Below are 15,542 nucleotides of genomic sequence, written 5' to 3'. Positions count from 1 at the left end.
TGGTTATATGATTTATTATGGACTCTTATACGTATTAAATATAAATTATAGTATATATATTAAAATTTTTATTTAATATCAAAACGTATCTCAGCGTGTCAAAATATGATATTTTTTAAAATTAACGTGTCGGCATGTCGTGTCGTGACCCGTGTCGGTATTGGTGCATCATAGTTGATCACTATGATTTTAAACTTTTAATTTAGGTTTATTGTGATTAAGTAATTTATCATTTCACCTCCGATTTCAAATTTTTACTTACACATGTGGTTATAAAAATATAAACTTAGACCCTAGTCTTATATATACATAATTTTTTTTATTTTTCTTAAGTTTTATCTAATATTATTATCATATTATAAATTAAAATTATGTACCGAAAAATATGAATTTAACTAAATTTTAATTAATAATAATATCAATATATCCTTATAATTTTATTCATATAATTTTTTTATATTTTTCTCTTTTTTATTTTATATCCTCATCAAATGCAAAAAGTTCACTTATTTTTATTATGAAAATATATTTAAATCAAATATTATTTTATTTTATACTCGACATCCTTATAAAATTATCTAAAGAAAATATATTTTATTTTGATAATTTATCTTTAATAATATATTTTTAAAATACATAAAAATAAAGATAATTTATAAATTAATTTCAAAATAAATAATTTGAAATATGTTTTAATTTAATATTTAATTAGCCTGATACCTGAGATAGTAAATGATACAACTACTATTATTTTGAGAATTAACATTAAATGTCTCAAAAAGAATTAACATTAAATTTGTCGAGTCAAACAATAATTAACGCCATAAATAATTTATATTTGTCTGGCTCAATCTTTTCAATATTCTTGTAAATTTAAAATCGTTAAATTTATTCCTAACAATGATAATTTGATTATTAATTTTTTATTTCTTTCTTTGCCCCAAAAATTCGAATATTTGTTAAATGGACGAATGAAGGTGTGCATAATTGATAATTACTTCAATACTAATGTTATTCGTGAAATATTGTTGTTCTTGTGTTGCTTTTTCTTTGGTGAAATTTATTCATATGTTATGTTTTTTTTTTTTTTTTTGGGTGGTAATTATTATATCTTGCTATTGTCTTATTTTCAAGATTTGAAATTTGAGAAATTATAAGAAATTTATGTTCCAATACTAAAATTTGGTCACTTAAGTCCTTAGACTTTATCAAATATTTTAATCTTTTAAGGTAATTAAAAAATATAATTATCAATTTTCAATTATCATTATTTTATTTGATTTTTTTTTTAAGTTTATAGAAATTCTGAAAAGTTAAAATAAAATTAATTATGATATTATTTATTATTTGATCAAATGAATTTAATGTTAATTTTCAAAATAATAATAATAATTATATTATTTATTATCTTCATTATTATATATAAATTATTAAGGTCTTCATTTCTCTTAAATTCTTTGTGCGAAAAAGAATAAAAAAATTAATCAACAAATTATTATTATTATTATTAATAAATTTGATATATTTTAATTTGTTAGAATCTTAAAAATACAAATGATAATTAATTACAGCGTAATTACTTTTCGACTCGGCGAATTTATACCCATTTTTTTATTAACAAATTTATACCGCTTTCTAAAATAAATATTATTATATTATTTATGATGTTAAAATTATTTGATACTTATTATTATATGATGTTAATTAATATTTAAAGAAAATGAGAGTAGAAGAGAGAATAAATTTGGGACGGTAAATACCAATTTTTTTTAAAAATGAGACACGTTAATCGAAAAGCCTCTTATTAAATTATAATGTTACGAAATGAGAAAAACTGCATTTATTGAACAAAAATATTATCGTTATTATTATTGTTCTTAAAAAATAAATATATATTAGGCTCAAATAATTCTCAGAAAATTTCAAAACTTTCACCAATCTGATAACAAGAGCAGATTAATCAAACAAAACAAGTTTCCGTATTACATTCATAACAGCCATGCAGTAATGAATGGGAGTACAAAGCAACTTCAAAACATAGAGCCTCCACTTTCCCAAATTTATACCCATTTTTGTCAACTACAATAGGAAAGTAAAGGAGGAAAAGAAAAACTCAAAGAAAAAATAATAAAGAATCAAACTGACTGCCTCAATACTTGACTGACATTGCAGTGTACTTGATCAATGATAGATATATATTTTATGCCACAGCTGGCATGTCTTTGAGCCATGGATCCAGTGGCTTGCCAATAGAGTAAACGATGAAGCCAATTTCACGTAATTTATCAGCATCCACAATGTTCCTGCCATCGAAAACAAATGCTGGTTTTTGCATGTTGTCATATATTTTCTGATAATCAAGAGTCTTGAACTCATCCCACTCAGTCAGAATGCAAATGCCATGTGCATCCTTTGTGGCTTCATAGGCATCCCAAACCACACTGACCTTCTTCACAGTTGTGGGGCTTGTGGGCTGCAGATGGATAGGATGGTCCCAATCAAACTTGTTCATTGATAGATCCCTCTGGATTTGGTCCTCAGTTACTTGTGGGTCGTATATGCTCAGGTTGGCTTTATCACCAAGTAGCCCCTTGCACACATCAATGGCTGGGGTCTCCCTTGTGTCCCCAGTATCTTTCTTGAAGGCAAATCCCAGAATAGCAATCTTTTTGTTTGAAACTGTGTTGAACATTGATGCAACTACACGGTTCACAAAACGACTCTTCTGATAATCATTAATCTTGATAACTTGTTTCCAGTACTCTGCCACCTCTGGAAGGCCATTACATTCACAGATGTAAACAAGGTTCAAGATATCCTTCTGGAAGCAGGATCCACCAAAACCAACACTAGCATTGAGGAACTTGGGTCCAATCCTTGAATCCGTACCAACAGAATAGGCCACCTGTTGAATATTTGCCCCAGTAGCCTCACAAAGTGCAGACATGGCATTAACAGATGAAATCCTCTGGGCCAAGAAGGCATTAGCAGCGAGCTTAGATAGCTCTGCAGACCATAGATTGGTGGTTAGTATTCTTTCCTCAGGGACCCAGTGAGCATAAACATTCTTCAATACTTGTATAGCTTTCTGGCCTTCAGGGGTCTCCCTGCCTCCAATAAGAACCCGGTCTGGTTTAAAAAGATCTTGGATTGCAGTCCCCTCAGCAAGGAATTCTGGATTTGATAGAATCTGGAATTTGATTCCCTTGCTATTGTGAGTCAGAATTTTCTCTATTGCCTCGGCAGTTTTGACGGGGACAGTGGATTTCTCAACCACAATTTTGTCAGACTTTGAGACATCAGCAATCATGCGAGCTGCGCTCTCCCAATATGTCAAATCTGCTGCTTTGCCAGCTCCAAGACCCTGAGTTTTAGTTGGAGTGTTGACAGAGACAAACACTATGTCAGCCTCAAAGACATGTTTTTCAACATCAGTGCTGAAGAAGAGGTTCTTGCCACGACATTGCTTTACAACACCATCAAGGCCAGGCTCATAGATAGGAAGCTGGTCGCTGTTCCAGGCTGCAATGCGGGATTTAGAGATATCTACAACAGCCACTTCAATGGATGGGCATTTAACTGCAATGACAGCCATTGTAGGACCCCCCACATATCCAGCACCAATGCAGCAAATCTTCACCATTTTGCTTTTCTAAATAACCTATCCAAATCAGAGTGCAAACAAATCAGTAAGAACACAAGCATGCATCAGAAGCCACTTTGACGTCTTAAAAGGCAATCATTTTGAATTATAGTACGTACTAACAAGACATAATATAGACATGATTACATTTTGCAACTATGATCATCTTGGAGATCAAGGAGACAGGTAACCATAGCCGCTTATATACTTAAAAGTTCAAAAAATAATATATCACAAAGCACTATACATCAAGAACAGGTCAACAATTCTACATCATGAAGGTTCCATTAAATCTCAATGATTCCAAATTGTAGATTCACTTCATTTTGAGACATCATATCAAAGCACCATTCTTTTGTTCCACCTTGCTTTGAGGATCTAAGAATTGGACAACAGAACTACATGTTACGTTGTTCCAACAGGGCAAAAATAAAAAAGCATGCACTGCCTGGTATTTCAAAATTCACATCCAAAAAATAAGAAATCAGATCAAGCGGGGATGGAAGATCTATGACAGATGAAAGTGATGATAACATGGATGAAACAGGAACCCATAAAAGAGCTTAGAATAATTCCAGATCTAACACACGCATGCAAAGGTTGATGATTTGATGATAAAGCTTCAGCATGACTATAGCTTGACCACTCAAGAGACCAATCTTACTGAAGCAGATCTAGCACCAAGTGAAGAACCATGACCTAAATATGCAAGTGATTTCAATGCAAAAAAACTCTAATTCGAATAGATCCATTGTCACCAAAACCCCACGACAGCATCAAATCAAGCACGAAATTGAACAACAGAACAACACAAGAAAGTGAAAATTGCCACAGATCCGTCTCACTTTCACAGAAATCAGAAACAAAACCCATCAATCACCAAAGAGTAAACAAAACAACCCCATGGCACACAACCACATACATACATCGAAACAAGACAGAAATATCAAACCAGGAACGTGTGATCCAACAAGAATTGACAAAAAAACAAAAACAAAAAAAAAATCTTTGACGAGACACAGAAAAAAAAATGGAGATGGGAGTGTCAAAATTTTACCTATACAGAGATGAACGACGAATCCCTTTGACTAAGAAAGTGAGTGAGAGAGAGAGAGAGAGAGAGAAGAAAGTTTCGGGATAATTGAAAGAAGAAAGAGCATGACAAAGGTTATATATACCCAACGAAAATGCAGCTTCTCAACCTGTTATTACCAAAATGGACACGCTTTCCGTCGGTGTACAAAATTATGACAAAAATATATTTGTGCACTTAGTAACATAAATACTTTCTCTGCAACATATATAAAATTATTAGGATATAAAATTGGTAGGTTCTGTTTTTTTTCTTCTTAGACATACACTACTTTTTTGTGCTGCTATAGAAAAGTAATACTTCAAAATTATATATGTAAATAAATAAGATACACGTTTAATTTAGATTATTTCAAGAAAAAAAGGTGTTTTTTCTTAAAAAATTTTAACTATTAGTGGACTTATTACTACACCTCTTTTATATGCATATTATTTATAAAAAAAATCATTTTATTGATTTGTATAACTTAATATCAAATTATATAAATTTAAGAAAAAAATATTTATTATTTTAAAGGATATAATTTTGTATTATTTTAAGAAGAGAGAGAATCTAAAAAACTTACAAAAAAAATACATCAAAACATAATCTTTTCACTTAGAATATCATAAGATTGTGTCGGTTAAAATGATAATATTTTTTCTAAAATTTAATATCTAGTGTATGAATAGAAATATTCTTACAAAATTAATATATAGTTTATTAAATTTAAAGGTCAAATCAATGACTTTTAAATCAAAAGTTCGTATAATTAACCCATAATTATGGCTTTTTACATTTTCTTGCTACTAGGATTCTCATAAAAAAGAAAATTGGTAGACTTTAGTGTTGGAATTTTTGTTATGAAAGAGGGGGCAAAACTAGAAACTAGGGGCGAATTTACGAAATGCCCTTGATTTTATGTTTTTCTATGTAATGCAACTGGCAAAGAGGGATTTACAGCTTCTTCGCGCGTTCCACACGTTTTGCTGCCATTTGTCAACCTCAACTTCAAACTTCAACTTGAAGCCACGTTCCTAGATGCTCTCACTATATTACTATTCAATATTAATGGCTAATTATAATTCCATGTATAAGGAAAATGGTTTCTGCTTTTGCAATAGTATAATAATAGGAAAAATGATTTTTGGCTCAAGAGTAGATGGATTCGTTTTTTCCAAAACAAATAAATTTGTCTAATCTTCACTTAAAAAAAATTATAATATGTTTATAATTATAATTTATTTCAATTATAATAGTCTTTATAAATTATAATTTTTTAATTTTTCAATCCCAAAATTACATTATTTCAGTGAACATCAAATAAATTTGTCTAAAGTAACTTTAAAGTTTTATTCTCAAAGCATAAACTATTGTCTATGCTGCAGTGACAATATGATAGAAAGAGAAAACAAAAATATTTGAAGCGCACGATAGTAGAGAGAGAAAGCACAATGTCTTTGTGTGGTAGATAGAGCAGGCAAAATAAGCTCGACTCGGCGGGCCAACTCGTCCCACTAACTAAATGAGGCGGGGCGGACTTGTTTTTTGGCGGACAGAGACAGGTCAGTGTAAAATAGGTTTGGACTGACGGGCCAACACGTCTAACTCGCCAAACTGGACGAGACGGACCGAGTTTTTCAGTCCACTTTAAAAAGCGCGACGGGCCGCCCACTTTGCCACCTCTACTGGCAGACAATGATTTTTGCTTTTGAAGCATAAATCATTATTCCATAATAAATTAAAAAATACCTTTCATAATTTCTTGTGGGCTTCTTCTTTCTTTTCTATTATTCTTCTTTTCGTTCACTTGGATCTGCCACTTACTTTTTCTCTGTCTGTTGAGAATATTGTTAACTGTCTGAATTGTAAATTAAGAAATTCCCGTGCTGGTCACATTCTATTAGTTATAACCTTATGCAAAGGAATAGAAGAATATGCATCTAGATCATAAATAATGTGTGATTAAAGTAAAGATGTTGGATTATATATGGATCATAAAAACTTTAGATAAAAGGTACAACCTGGAAAGTGGAGAATAAAAAAACGGAGTCGTTGTTGTCTTTGTCCTACTTTTTACTTCTCAATGGTTAAAACTCAAGATCTACAACAATTTTTGTTCTAACTTTCCTCTAGTATCTAAATTAACATAAAGCATATGCATATATTTTTATTTTTACAATTCAAATAGTTTAAAGGTTATTTAATGAAAAATTCAGTAGTCACAGTCACAGGACAAGCCTCCAGCCAATAAGCCATTGTCCAATTTTCATTTCTGGTATTCCATCGTTGTTTCTAATGGTTGAATTTTGTCAGTGTGCTTTCAATAATAAAAATCCATTTCCCTTTCTTATTTATAAAAAAATATTCATAAAGGAATGAAGTTGATTACGTTGTGATTTAGTCATCATCTTCTTTTATTACAAAGCAATAATAATTAAAGATGAAATTCAGAATATAATTATTGATGGGATGATGGGAACATGGTTTTCATGTGCGTTTACGTATTGACCAAAGCACCATGATTATACTGCCTTTCATTAAATTAGATGGCGCAAACTTCAAATCTAAGAATGAACTTTGCTTCAGAAGTGGGAAAATAAATATATGTTGAGTACATTTGAAGCCATAAGAGAGGAACAAATTAACAATTTTCAATAACTAACATGTTGAAAGAAAAAATAAACTATTCCTTAGATGGTCCATGGTTATGATGTCTTGAAGGAAGTCACAACACTTCTCAAACATTTCCAACAATTAAGAAAATGAAAAAATAAATAATACAATTTTAGATAAAAAAAAAAAAGTTTATTATACTGATTGTTTGTCTCTTTCTTTGTTTTCCTCGTGTATCATTTCAATTTTCCTAAAATTTGATATTTTGAAAAAAAAAAAAAAAAAAAGAACATGAAAAAAAAAATGATGACTACTTGGAAAATAGCATCCTCGTGTATTAGCAAATATATCGTGCATTGCACGATTATTAAATTTTAAAAGGTATAACTTAAAAATATTTAAACTTGTAAATATAAAATTAAAAAATATATATGACCTATTTAAAAGAATTTAAATTTATAATAATAAAAAATATCAAGAATTATATGAGTTATTATTTAAGAAATAGTAGACTAAATGATTATATCACTCTCTAGATATTCTATTCTAATTTAATATATAGAAATAGAACAAAAAGAACAAACTTAAATTAAGGGGGAAAAATAAGTTGCTCAATTATTTTATTTTTATTTTTTTTAATTTCAATAAATGTCTTTACAGAGATCTTCACATGGAACAAACACGAAACCTGCGGACTTGGCCCATGGTTTTCATCTTTAATGATGGGTCAATGGACTTAGGATTAAACCTAACCACCAACAGTTAAAACTCAATTAGGCTTTGCCCAATACATAAATTGGCCTGGTCCATGAGCAAACTATATAGAGAACAAACTGTAGACTGTAGTATCTACTATCTATGATAGCCCATGCCCATGAGCTCAGACATCATCTAAACCAAAATTGTGAACCCGAGCCGACCTATCGGGTCAAGTATCGGATCCAATTAAATTCGACCAAAATTGATGACTCAGTCGAGATATACATTTTTATAAAAAAAAAATTTAAAATTGTTTCATCTTGTTAAAAAAATATAGAATTCATTTTAAAATTTTTTTTAATTTTATTTGCTAGTAGTATATTCTTCTACAATAATATCAAATTTCAACTTCTAATACTGAAACAATTTGTTGAACAATAAATTAAGAGAACGTGACATATGTCATTTCAATGTAGATGAATTTGAAAATATGAGTTCACAATATCTGGTATTTTGGATGTCATTGAGAGGTATGATTATGGAGATTTTGAGTTGCAATTTAAATTGACATAATAATAACGTGCATTTTCATTTATTTGTGCTTCGTGAACTTGTAAAAGGGTGATTGAGTAATTTTTTTTTAGCTTATTTAGTAGATCTTGTTTAACTCATTTTAAATATGAAGAATATAATTAAATCAATATGTTCATATTTATATATATCCGGATCAATCGGTTCGACTAATGACCCACCTATATGACTAGTGATTAGTACCCCGACCAGGTTGATGTCCAGGTCGAGTTTAATAACATTGATATAAACTAAAGGCATATTTATAAAGGAAATGTTTGTTGCATATAAAATTGGCAAAACTATTGATAGAGTTGTGGCATAAATAGTTTATGGAAAAAATATTTGTCCTTTTAAATGATATAACTTTGTGTCATTTTAGATCCTAATCATTGATTTTTATCAATTAACGATTAGGATTTACTGGGTCAAACTTATTAATTAATTAGTAATTCGCAATAAAATTCAATAAATCTTAACCGTTGATTGACGGAAGTCAACGATTAAGATCTAAAATGATACAAAATTATATTTTTTAAAAGGACAGATATTTTTCCTTTTATTTATCTGTCACAAACACAAAAATGAAAGAGGTAATGAATATGAGTTTGATCCTAGTAATTTTTTTATTTAAAAAATAATGAATTCCTTTTTTTTATCTCCGAGACAGACATTACTCTTTTAAATGCTGCATAAAAGTAATGCCCTATGCTCATCCCCATTTTCAAATAACTCCACATACGGAGATACATGACATTGATGTCAGAAAGAAAAAAAAGACAAAATAATAATTATAATAATGAGGATAATTATAAAAACTTGTTATGTGAAAATAATAAATATTTTCCCCAACAAGCTCATGTATAAGATTTATTTAATCAGAATCAAACGGTCAAAAAAATGGAAACAGAATTATAAAAAGGAAAAATAGAACCAAATGAGACCCTTGAAAACTAGCCGTTACAAAGAGAGCCTCAAGTAACGTTCCAATTTTTTTTTTCTTTCTCTTGCGCTCACAATCCCTTTCTTTCTCACTGCACAAACATCACCTCTCTCTCTCTCTCTCTCTATTTTCCGATGGAAATGGCCACCAAGAACGCCGGTGTAGCAAGAATGAAGAATCTAGAATCATCCAAATATGCTGAGAATTTCAACCCAAACGTTAGCGATGAACAAAGCCCAGGTAAACAACCCTTGTTATTCTCAAACACTTGTTCTTCCAACAACAAGTCACAGAAGAAATCCAAGAAGGCCAACCCAGTTGGTTATTCTTCCCCTCAGAACAGGATCAGGCAGAGGAAGTTCGTGGTGGCAAAGAAGAACAAGGAAGGGGAAGGTGTTGTTGCTGCCTCCTCCTCAACGGTGTCGTCTTGCAAGTGCAAAGAGAACAAAAGTGGTGGTGGCAACGATGGAAACAAGAGCAAGTGTCTCTGTGTGGCTTACCAGAATCTGAGGAAGTCCCAAGAAGAGTTCTTCAAGAACCGCCCTGATGATGATGATGAAGGAGCTGCTGAGACTGAGAGTGTTCTTCAAGAAGAACAAGAAGAATTGGGAAACAGTGATGTATGTGAGTCAGAACCTGCGAATCAAGAAGGTAATTTGATAATGAAACGTACAAGGGAGAGAATGATGGAAGATGGAAAAGAGATTGTTCCTCAAAGTGGGTCTGGGAAAGTAATGAATTTGGTGAAGGCCTTTGAGAAGCTTCTCTCTATACCAACTTCCAAGGATGAGGATCACAAGGAGGAACCTCAAGAGAATAACAAGGTGATGAAGTGGCCAATGCCAGGGTTTCAGATTCCTAAAGAATCTGAAACTGAGGTTGCTGTTTCTTCATTTTGCCCACCAAACATGACTTTGACACCCGAAAACCTTGGCTTGGATCCACGCGTCTCGGTTTCTTCTTCTTGGGATAGCAGCCGTGCAAGGTTTGATTCTTCTTTGTTCATGTTTGGTTTTGATTGATTTTGAGAGAAAAAAATCAACTTTTTTTACTTTTTTTTTTTTCACAAGATCTATTGTAGAAGGCAAAATAATCTAATTCATACAGAGACTTAATATATTAATCTATGATATATTTATCTACTTTCTTGAATAGTGATTATTCCAGTGTTGTGTTGATGTTTGCTATCTTTCTAAAAGCTGCAGTGTGTCTAGCGATCGAAGAAGCAGGAGAAATGTAAGACTTTTAAAGTTGCTTTTTATAAGATAAAATGCAGAATGGTTAATGATTCATTCACCAATTAGAGTTTTGAGTTTTAATTGGACGAATTTCAGAGCCTGGAATCTTCAACCACTTTTGGGGGAAGGAAGTGGAGAAAGAAGCACAAGAAAGTCACCAGCCAAAAACCATTCAAGCTAAGGACTGAGGTAATTGCTTGTAATTGATTGATTGATTGTGTTCAGTGTAAAAAGTCCCCTTTTATTATTATCATTATTATTTTCCAATGACTTTGGATAGCAACATTTTTAATGGAATGATATTGTAGCAAAGGGGAAAGTTGAAAGAGGAAGAATTTGTGAAGAAGATACAAGAGATGGTAACTGAAGAAGAGAAGCAGCGGATACCTGTTGCACAGGGTCTTCCTTGGACAACAGATGAACCAGAGGTATGTTCGTTTTGCTACTGAATGGAAGTCCTTTGTTTGAGTTCTGGTATGACTATGTTATGGTCCAAAACACAAATAATCACCAATTCAAAGACATATTTGTTCCCATCTTTGCAATTGCTATAATGGATTACTTGGCATCCTTTTGGTGCAACTATTTCAGTGCTTGGTAAAACCTCCAGTGAAAGAAATCACAATGCCTATTGACCTGAAGCTTCACAGTGATGTGCGGGCAATGGATCGCGCTGAGTTTGACCATCAGGTTTCTCTTTCAGTCTCCTTTTTCTCCTTATTGCTTAACTTTTTCTTCCGTAGTATATCTTGTAGTGGTACCATTGTTTTTCTTAGCTTTGCACTACTACTTGTCTTTTAAGGTCCTAGGGATGATTTTAACTGCTGAATACTTGTCAGTCTCAATTGAGTTATCTTTCAGTTTTGGAAGATGCCAACTATGTAGGAAATGAAAACAAGATTTGATGAATGTAAATCATGCAGGTGGCAGAAAAATTGTGCTTAATAGAGCAATACAAATTGGAAAAGGAGAGACAACAGAAGGTGCACTCTTAATACTATTAAGATAGATATTCCTGCACTGATGATATACCATGTTTCCTTTAATGAAATGCTGATTTCTTGTATGTTTCTCCACTAAAGTTGGCAGAAGAGGAAGAACTCAGAAGGTTGAGGAAGGAACTAGTTCCAAAAGCACAGCCCATGCCATATTTTGATAGACCTTTTATCCCAAGGAGGTAAGGATTGATCTTGCTAGTCCCAAGATCAAAGGTCTAAAAAGTTGCACATATTGGCAAGTCATTCTCTTCCATCTCATATTGGTTTTTTGTATGTGCAAGGTCGATGAAGAATCCAACGATACCTAGAGAACCCAAATTTAATAAGAAGATTAAGTGCAGCTTTTCATCATGGAATGACATAAGCCCCTATTCCTCCTACCTTAACTGAGAGCTTCCAAAGATTATTTGTTGACGTGAATTGAAGTGAATAATGTTCTTTTTATACCTTAACTGTTCTTTTTATCACTTCTCTGAATAATCTTCAATTTTTTCTATACACGCAACCAATTTAGTTGCACATTCTTCTCTTTTTGGCTTTGTATTTTGTACAGTGTTTAAAGGATCATTTGTTGATGTGAATTGAAGTGTGCAACTACAACCCCCAGTGTTTAAAATATTAACACCTGAGCAACTTAACTTTCAAAGAATAATCAATTTGCAATGAACTGGGATACAAATCTCGAGTATGTTATCTTGTTTTAATCGTAATAGAATGAATTTCACTGAAAGAGAGAAAGTTAACACTGGGAGAAAAAAAAAGACAACTAGTTGCATATTCTTCTCTTTTTGGCTTCTGTTTTGTATAAAAGATCGACACCTGAGCAAATTATCTTCCAAAGAATCATCAATTTGCTTTATAACTGGGATACAAATCTAGAGTAACAAGCTTCAGCCAAAGTAGCTGCATAAGCTTCAACCAAATTCGTAAAATATTAAGAGTGTAAATAGGCTAGGCCTAACCTATATTAAGCCAGACTTGCTCTATTACAAATAATAAAATAAAACAGACCTAGACTTTTTAAAAAAACTATTTAGAAAACAGGTCATAAGTTTTTTTTTTTACATATCGAGCCTATAAGGCTACAGGCTGATCTATATCATATTATTTATTTTAAATAAAATAAATAAAATTATTTAATAAAATAATATTATTTTAATTATTCTTTTAATTGTTGAATATTTAATAGGCAAGCAAACAGACCTAAGCCAAAGCTTTTACTTTTTAAACCAGACTTGTAATTTGGGACTTACGCAGACTAACAGGACAGGCCAGACCCAATATTTTTTACACAGATTTTAGTCTATTTAAACTAAAACCTAACCTAGCCTATTTAGACCCGTGGTGACTTAATTTATAACTGGTCTCTTTCCTACTACGTCTTGAAGTAGTAAATGCTATTCCTTCCTTCATTCACTTGATGAATCTAAGAACTCTGGTAGTTAAACACTATGAATGTATGAAAATTTTCTCGAGGAAAAAAATCAGTTGCGGACTAAAATTATCCAAGGCAATGCAAGACTCGGAGCAAAAGAGAGGACATTTTAAAAAGCAAAACAGGGTACTTTTAGGGGAAAAAAATCGAGTTACTAGAATATAATGCAGGTGTTGAGAATTTAAGTGAAAACCTAATGGTCCAAAATTCACGACTAGAATAACGCAAGTAAAAAAATTACAATTTGTAAAATGCTGAGTAAACTCAGCCCTATTCAATCAATACATAAAATCTTGTCTAGATGTTATCTCAATAAAAATAAATCCTAGAGGGCATTATAATGCACCGTTAGCACCCAATAACATCCCAAGATCAAGGAGCAAGCACAATTCTCCCAGCAACTTGATCAAGATCCCTTCGACCACTAGAAGTTATTGTCCTACCTCTGCAATACAAAGGGCATATACAAGTTAAATGCTATACGTAAAGTGGTAAACAAATTCTCAAAGAACCAACTAGATGAAGACCGTTGCTTGGTGTTTCAAACACGAGGAATCCAGGAAATACAATGACCTAGTTTTGTTTTAAATGTTCAGTCCTATGGTTGTTTATGATTCTGTTAGTGTGTGTTGTGCATTAAAAGAGACTGAACAAGGATATAAAATTGTACATGAAAAAACGAGATAAATGCTATCAGAAAACATAACTCACCCTTTTGGATCAACCTCAATAATGTTCATGCTTTGCAACTGTTGCAGAATGTTCCTGGCTATAGCACCGCTGCTCTTGCAGAAATGTGGGGGACGGCTTCCATTCCTCTTGCTTCCACCATAGATCCTCCTAAAAGCACCAACGCCAAGACCGCCTCTCAAATAGATCTTTCTTGCCATGGAGGCTGTAACCAATATTGAACTAACTTAATCTAACAGTAAATTATAAAAGCTCAGTTTCCAACAGCATAAACAAAGCTTTGTGTGCAAGCATACATTCATGCTAGCTCATGAACAACTTGCAAATAGTCAGGCATAAACTCACCAGCTCGAATATAATACCAGTCAGGATCATAGGGAGCCAATTCTTTAAATTTTGCAGTTTTTACAATATCCGTCCACTCAGGAAGCTCCATCTGTTCAAGTTCAAGAACAAGATAGAAGCAGAGGTGAGAAGAGAAATCTTCAGGTGGAGCCACAAACACATTACCAAATTAGCGTATAGTTAAGAATTTTACAGACAGAAATTTGCTTTCAGCAACTACAATAGGAGGAAATTAATTAACATTCATAGAAGCACCACAGAAAGTAGTGTTATGGTTGAAATATTAATCAACTGGTGTTAAAATTCACTGCCTTATTAGCCCTAGTCCACAACACATCCAAAATATTTAGCTATTCTGATTTAAGTGGTCCGCATATGCTTTTCTCTGTATAGAAGAACTCATATCTACCCTTTACACACCGCAAGTTGGGAAGATGAGACATATGAGGAAACATAATCTCCACAGTAAGATTTTACACACACTAATCCAAATTAATAAGTTTCTTTGAATTTGGAGCACATTATTGGTACAAAATTGAAATCAAACATTCTTAATTCCAAGCTAAAACAATTGGAGCCATTAGGATAAAAAATTCAATATGCACAATGCCAGGTAGTATTTTATTTTATGCAATTGAAACTAGTTCCCCAGCCCTTACAAATAATAAATAAATAGCAAATACGATTAATTCTATACATATAAAAAATCCATAACTCAAACATATGATAAATCTAAGCAACAAAAAAAAGAGAGAGACAAAAACCCAGATAAAATTGAATCTTATAAGATAGAGAAAGTGGCATCAGCAGTACTCATAATAAGAAATTAGAAACTTAAAAAAAAAAATTACAAATTTAATGAGTCTTTTAAGTAGCATCATTTTAAATTATTGAAAGTAGCAGGAAGAAACAATGTTACCTTGCCAGAACGCTTGAGGTGAGAGGAGTAAGCCTTGACAAACTCGTGAGGAGAAACGTCCTTCACGGTCCTCGAAGCTGCCATGGCGGAATCAGAGAGTGGCAACACAAATGCGATTGAAAAGTCTCTTTCTTTATGAAGTTTATATATGAATCAAAAATGGCTCAATTAGGGTTTTAATTCTACTTCTGTTGCCCATTCTGCTTAACCCAGTTTGGTACATTGTTGATTGGGCTTGTATACAGTGTTCATAGTTCTGGGCCGAACCCCCTTTTTTCGTCACAAAATAAAATATTTTTTTTTTGTTACTGTTATTTTATTTTATGTGTTTTCTAATTTTTTGAATAGAAAAAATGAAAAATCAATTCTGAAAA

The 15,542-nt window shown here is 32.1% G+C and overlaps 3 protein-coding genes across 3 annotated transcripts; 1 reads left to right on the top strand and 2 right to left on the bottom strand.

The window, feature by feature from the left end:
• Window positions 1-1,924: 1,924 nt before the first annotated feature.
• On the bottom strand, window positions 1,925-4,776 carry LOC133309196 (UDP-glucose 6-dehydrogenase 1). Its single transcript, XM_061509941.1, has 2 exons — window positions 4,701-4,776; window positions 1,925-3,661 (listed from the first exon to the last, which is right to left on the bottom strand). Exon 2 carries the CDS (start codon window positions 3,641-3,643, stop codon window positions 2,201-2,203), a length of 1,443 nt encoding a protein of 480 aa, XP_061365925.1. The 5' UTR covers window positions 3,644-3,661; window positions 4,701-4,776; the 3' UTR covers window positions 1,925-2,200.
• Window positions 4,777-9,683: 4,907 nt separating this feature from the next.
• On the top strand, window positions 9,684-12,169 carry LOC133309250 (microtubule-destabilizing protein 60-like). The gene is made up of 8 exons (XM_061510006.1): window positions 9,684-10,528; window positions 10,743-10,779; window positions 10,878-10,970; window positions 11,090-11,209; window positions 11,373-11,471; window positions 11,705-11,764; window positions 11,864-11,958; window positions 12,061-12,169. Exons 1-8 carry the CDS (start codon window positions 9,684-9,686, stop codon window positions 12,167-12,169), a joined length of 1,458 nt encoding a protein of 485 aa, XP_061365990.1.
• Window positions 12,170-13,349: 1,180 nt separating this feature from the next.
• LOC133309217 (small ribosomal subunit protein eS19z-like) lies at window positions 13,350-15,300 on the bottom strand. The gene is made up of 4 exons (XM_061509975.1): window positions 15,169-15,300; window positions 14,250-14,340; window positions 13,926-14,109; window positions 13,350-13,659 (listed from the first exon to the last, which is right to left on the bottom strand). The coding sequence occupies exons 1-4, from the start codon at window positions 15,250-15,252 to the stop codon at window positions 13,587-13,589; spliced, it is 432 nt and encodes a 143-aa protein (XP_061365959.1). The 5' UTR covers window positions 15,253-15,300; the 3' UTR covers window positions 13,350-13,586.
• Between the last annotated feature and the right edge of the window lie 242 nt (window positions 15,301-15,542).

This window comes from Gastrolobium bilobum, unplaced genomic scaffold, assembly GCF_033153095.1.
Source record: "Gastrolobium bilobum isolate Gb01-03AN ecotype WA unplaced genomic scaffold, APGP_CSIRO_Gbil_v1 utg7600, whole genome shotgun sequence".
Lineage (NCBI taxonomy): Eukaryota > Viridiplantae > Streptophyta > Magnoliopsida > Fabales > Fabaceae > Gastrolobium > Gastrolobium bilobum.
This window is presented reverse-complemented; position numbering and strand designations above follow the sequence as displayed.